Source organism: Cyprinodon tularosa, unplaced genomic scaffold (genome assembly GCF_016077235.1).
Source record: "Cyprinodon tularosa strain WSP-4 unplaced genomic scaffold, ASM1607723v1 ctg1830, whole genome shotgun sequence".
Classification (NCBI taxonomy): Eukaryota; Metazoa; Chordata; class Actinopteri; order Cyprinodontiformes; family Cyprinodontidae; genus Cyprinodon; species Cyprinodon tularosa.
Window position 1 is genome coordinate 45291 of NW_024038632.1, and position 6144 is coordinate 51434.

At 46.7% G+C, this 6144-nt stretch overlaps 1 protein-coding gene across 1 annotated transcript; it reads right to left on the reverse strand.

The window, feature by feature from the left end:
• Positions 1–286: 286 nt before the first annotated feature.
• LOC119781860 lies at positions 287–5789 on the reverse strand. Its single transcript, XM_038282469.1, has 2 exons — positions 4607–5789; positions 287–4071 (listed from the first exon to the last, which is right to left on the reverse strand). The coding sequence occupies exons 1-2, from the start codon at positions 5752–5754 to the stop codon at positions 693–695; spliced, it is 4527 nt and encodes a 1508-aa protein (XP_038138397.1). The 5' UTR covers positions 5755–5789; the 3' UTR covers positions 287–692.
• Positions 5790–6144: the final 355 nt, after the last annotated feature.

Below are 6144 nucleotides of genomic sequence, written 5' to 3' on the forward strand. Positions count from 1 at the left end.
CGCGGTCAATGCTCTAGGGCATATTGTGTGATCTTTTGACAATGCCGCAAGACCTCCGGCCATCTGCATGGCACAGTGAGCAAAACATTCTGTTACATCTGGACAGTCACCTATTTTACTCCCGGGGATTATCTGAAGGGCTGGTAATTTCTTATTATTATAGCAGGCTATGCAATCATCTGTAGGGCGCTTTTTAGCTGTGAACACTGACTGGACAGAGTACTGAATCCATTGTTGGAACATGTTGTTTTCCCAGTAGGGCCGTTTTTAATTTATCTAGGTCTCTTTTCAGTCTTCTGTTCACTAATTGCACCATGCTATGCGCTCTTTCTACTGTCATTATCTGTTTTGTTACTGTGTCCTGGCATATGTTTGTTTTGCATCTTACCTCAATGATCACCATCCCATCCCCATGGCAGTCCGCGCTTCGGGGAAGTCCAAGCCAATGTTTCCCCATTGACTTCCCTAAAATTTCTTCAGACATTACATAATTATAAAACATACTTTGCACATGCATTATTGATTTACTTTCTTCATTATTGTTAGTGATTACCCCTTGGTTAGTAGCTAGTGTTACCATCGCTAAGGCACATGTTTGTGTTTGACGCATTAAGTGTGGGTGTGTGTTGTTAGTAGTAACCTTAATTAGATCCCCCCTTGTTAACCCACAAAGGGTTAACAAAACAAGAACATTAGTCAAAGTTGTACGCATGCGGGTAATGCCCAGACGGCGATGGAGTGGGCGGGACCGAGTCGATCGGCGGCCCTTCAGCTTCGGAGGAGGAAGAGGAAAGGGAGGGGAAAAAAGGGGAAAGTGCAGGTGCGGGATGTGAAGGTGACACGACTCCACCAGCATCTGGTGGGTCAAAAAAAACACGTTCGTCCAACGTCTGAACGACGGATGGATCAGGGTTAGACCCATCAGTGCTCTGAGCGGCAGAAGGATCATCATCAGTGCCACCAGAGTCAGAAGGCGAATCGGGAGCATAAGAATGAACACTATCATCCTCAGAGTCCCTGGACATAGGAGACCGCCTGGCCGCCAGGCGTTCAGACCGCCTCTGACCGGCTGAGGTGGACGGCGGAGAGGGGGCATTAGTATCTGATTCCAAGATTTGTGAGCTCGTGGAGGGGTGTTGCGGAGGGAGACTTTCTGCTGCCCTGTCAGCATGCGCAGAGCCCGTCGGTCCTGGATCAAGTCCAGGTGGGTCTGGAGGCCGATGCCTGGTGCAGTGGTTCTTGTGGAACCAGAAGGGCTTACCTTCAACTTTCAGGGCAGTGGGAGTGGTAAGTACAACTTTATAGGGGCCTTCCCTACGAGGCTCGTTCCACTGACGTCTAAAGACTCGTATGAACACACTGTCCCCAACTTGAACGTCTCTGACGTCCGCTGGAATGTGTGTCTCGTCTCGGCTGTGGGCAGCTTTCACCTGTTGAAATATAAGTCTGTGAATGCGTGTTAAGGATCTGAGGTAATCCCCCAGTTCACGTTCAAGCTGTGCCAGGGAAACCTCCTCCTGCTGGGGTCCTCGAACCTGTGGGAGTGGCATTGGTCGACCTGTAAGCATTTCATGTGGAGTAAGATGGGTTATGCGGTTAGTTTGGGATCGCATTGCCATTAATGCAATAGGTAAAGCATCAACCCAAGTCAAACGGTTGTTGCTGTCAGCCATTATCTTAGCAATCTTGGTTTTCAGTATGCCATTAGCTCGTTCCACAGAGCCCTGTGACTGGGGATGATACACACAACCAAACTTTTGTTTTATACACAACAGTGTAAACATCTGCCGAATCACATGTGAAACAAAATGAGGTCCGTTATCAGATGATATGGTGTCAGGCATGCCAAATCTAGGAAAAACTTCTTTACACAAAAACCGTGCCGCTGCTCTGTGGTCATTTTTAGCAGTGGGGCATGCTTCCACCCACCTGCTAAACCGACAAACAACCACCAACATATACCTCTTTCCCTGAACACGAGTGATCATGTCAACGTAGTCCATCATCAGATGACGAAACGGACCGTCCGGCATGGGGATATGTGCTAGGGGTTGTGTGAACATCTTACGCACATTATATTTAGGACAATGCGGGCATAAGGCCAGCTCTCTGTCTACCATAGGTGTCATATAAGGTGACCACCAGACTGCCTGTAGCTTCTGAATAACTTGGGCTCGTGAACAATGATCAGGTCCATGCATTATTTTAATCGCGGTGGGTAACAGAGACAAAGGTAGAACAAAATGCCCTCGACAACTCCTCCACAAACCATCATGGGGATGTGATAGTCGTGCCGCCCCCCTTTGCACCCACAGACGTTTTTCCGCTTCAGAGACTCTGTTTTGGGCTTGTATTAACGAAGCTAAGTTCGCAATAGGTTTACATTCAGCTATGTGAACCATTGGTCCCTGCATTGCAGGTCCTGTGGCTTCTTTGGCCGCTTCATCCGCCAAGTTGTTTCCTATGGCAATGGGTGTCTTTGCCGTCTGATGAGCTGCACATTTTACGATAGCTAAGGCAGATGGCAGTTGCATAGCTTTTATTAATTCTACAACTGCTTGCCCATGTGTTACTGGGGTGCCATCTGTTTTAACAAACCCTCGTTGTTTCCAGATGCTAGCATTAATATGGCAAACCCCGTATCCATAGGCACTGTCAGTATAGATTGTCACCTTTTTACCAGTAGCTAGTTTACATGCAGCTGTTAATGCCTTTATTTCTGCTAACTGAGCAGAGCAAGGTTGATCTAAGCTCACTGATTGTACTTTGGTAAAGGTCCCATTAGGGTTGAGTTGGACTATTCCATATCCAGCTCTGTTCCCAGTCTCACCTCTGATGCAGGAGCTGTCCACAAACAGCGTCAGATCAGATGGGATTGGATGATTGTATAAGTCCTCCCTTACTTTCATGAAGGTGTCCGTCTCCTTGAGACAATCATGGGGCTCACCTTCTGTGGGCAGTACCATTCTTGTGGCTGGATTAATCGTGGTACAGCGTTGTATTGTTAAGTCAGGTCCTGAAAGCAGAACTTCGTAACCTGTTCGACGAGCTTGTGTAATCACAAAGCGTGGGCTGGTAAGCAGTGCATGTAATTGATGTGATGTATACAAAATTACAGGGTGGCCCATAGTAATAACTGAGGCCTTTTTGTATGCGAAGGCTGCTGCTGCCAAACCCTGGTAGCAGGGAGGCAAACCTTCTTCGACACCATCTAATTTTGTGCTGTAATAGGAAATTGGTTGTTTACCTGTCGGGGTGTCTTGCATCAATACCGCACATGCATACCCTTGTCGCTCAGCCACATAGAGATGGAATGGTTTGCCATAATCTGGATTGGCAAGAGCAGGAGCAGTTTGGAGATCCTGTTTCAGCAGCTGGAACGCACCTTCTGCTTCATCTGTCCACTGTAATTGAGCAGATTGGTGTCCTTGTCCCGCAGCTTTAATTAGTGCTCTCAGTGGAGCCGTTTTGATGGCATAATCACACACCCATGGTCTGCTGTAACCTGCCATGCCAAGGAAAGACAACATGTGACCAACAGTCCGAGGTCTGGGCATTTGTATTATGGCTTCCAGTTGGGACGGTGCAATACACCTTTTGTCCCCACTGAGTTGCCTGCCAAGGTACTCCACTGTTTGCTGGCAGAATTGCAATTTTTGTTTACTCACTTTGTGTCCTCCTTCTGCCAACGCAGTCAACACTGTAATGGAGTCTCTTTCACACTGCTCTTTAGAAGCAGAACAAATCAGAATGTCATCAACATACATCAACATTGTGGATGGTATGTCAAGGTGATTTAAGTCATTTGCCAGTACACGATTGAAAATTGATGGTGAGTGTACAAAGCCCTGTGGTAATCGCGAATAAGTATATTGTTGGCCTTTGTACGTGAATGCAAATAAATACTGGGAATCTGGATGGACCGGTACACTGAAAAATGCTGAACACAGATCTATCACGGTGAACCATTTTGTACCTGGGGGTATGTTACTCAGTAGTGTGTGTGGGTCTGGTACTACTGGTATTTCTTCCGCTACAATAGCATTAATCAATCTCAAGTCATGCACTAATCTGTTAGCCTGACGTAGTCCGACTCAATTCTAGTCAGAATATGAGTCTGATACTGCTCCATAGAGCTGTGATTATGGGGCGTGTTTCAAACGAACCAGGAAAAAAAATGCCTCTGCACTCAATTGGATAGACCTACAACCAATAAGAGCAACGGAGTGCGTGACGTATGTTAAGCGAGGCATAGTTGTTGTCCACAAAAATCAAAGCGTGCAGTTTCGCGTTTCTCTGTTCCTCTTTTAAAATTAATTTGCTGTCGATATCTTCTAGAACAGACCTAATAGCAGAATCTACTCACCCAAACTCTCCAGCGGCAGCCATTATTGTTGTCACCCTAGCGCGCTTTGGTCACGTGGTTGATTACGTTACTGTTGATCATCTGTCCATCATCGTATAAAGTCCGCCCTGACAATTTGATTGGATCGCCTGACAGTGGGCTTTAATACTCGCGCTACTATGGAGCAGAGCCAGACCGAACTTCCCCGAACTCAAACCTTGTGGGCGGGACTAAGTTCTGACTGGCACCCAGGCTACTAATCTGTAGTCATTACTGTTGGGCTTTCTGATAGGAAAAATTGGGGTGTTACAGGGGCTTGTCGTTTGTTTAAGGACTCCTGCTATTTCTAATCCTGTAATAATAGGTTGTATCCCTTCTACTGCCTCTTGTTTAAGGGGGTACTGTTTTTGAAAGGGTAATTTCACGTTTGATTTGATGGTAAATTTGATGGGGTCTGCTGATTTTACTAACCCTACATCTGTTTTGCTTTTGGACCATACCTGCTCTGGAACCTGATCTAATAATGATTCATGTTCTGCAGCCACTGCCATCTGTCTTTTCCCAGGAACTTTAATGTGTTCTGCTATTACTTCATCAGCTTGTGTACATGAGATTTTGAAAAACAGTCCATCTTTTGACATGCTAATGCAGTTCCATGCTGTAGCAATCCATTCAGTGACCTGCTTGGCTTCTTGGACCATGGGTCCCAGGTCATGTGACTCATATTTGTCTGCAATCAATAATGTGACATGTGGTGCTGAGTTGGGTACCTGGAACCATTCTGCTACTTCTTTATCAGGAAATGTGACAACAGCTGCAGCTCCTTGTGGTCCAACTATTATGTCAGCGTATTGGATGACAGTTGTTTTGTTGTTAATTTCTTCATCCCAACTTTTCTCATAGTCTTCGTGTGTCTGTCCTTTGTCATAAAACATGGTGCAATGGAGAGGGAGGAAGGGTTCTTTAGACTCCTCATAGTGATTCATTACAAGGGGCCTCCATTTTTCCCACTCCAGTTGGAGGAAGGAGGTTGGTGAGGTGAGTTTCAGCCAGAACACTTGGTCTTCTAGATCATGGTTAATTGTCTGGGGGGTCTGTTGCAGGCTTAGTGGCATCATGTAGGCTTCCTTCTTGTCTGTTGCTTCAAAGGTAATTCCATTAGGGGTACATTTAATTTCTGCGTTGAGCTGGCATAGCACATCTCTACCCAGCAGATTTATGGGCGTATCTTCTGAGTAAAGTAGTGGTGCATACACAGTCTTTTCACCTATAATCATGGGAACTGGCTCAGTCATGGGTATTATTTGGGTTTTCCCAGAGAAACCTACTGTTCGAATCTTTGATGCTGAGAGAGGCAGGCCAATTCCACTTTTTCCTATACAGGAGTAGGCCGCTCCTGTATCAATCATGAAACGATGATGCCTGTCATATATAGTGACATCAATGGTGGGTTCTGTTTGTGGTCGTTGGGTTAATACAGGTAGAATGGCCTCTCCATCAGGTTTCTCTGGGCACCCCTATTGCCAGTACATTTCTTGTCCGGCTCCATAGGTGGCTGGTTCAGCAGTGGGGGGCTGAGGTCCCATCCATGGGTTCGTGGGGCAGTCTCTTTGCATGTGTCCAACTTGTCCACATCCCCAGCATTGGAGTCTTCCACGCTGCTGTGTCATGTCTGGACCTGCCTGGGGCATCTGCTGGTGTTGGCCTTGAGGGGGCCTTCTTGGGGCTCCTTGCGTTCCCCTCCATCTTCCCCGCGTGGGTGGCCCTCCTCGTCCTCTATTGAACCCTGCTTGTTGAGG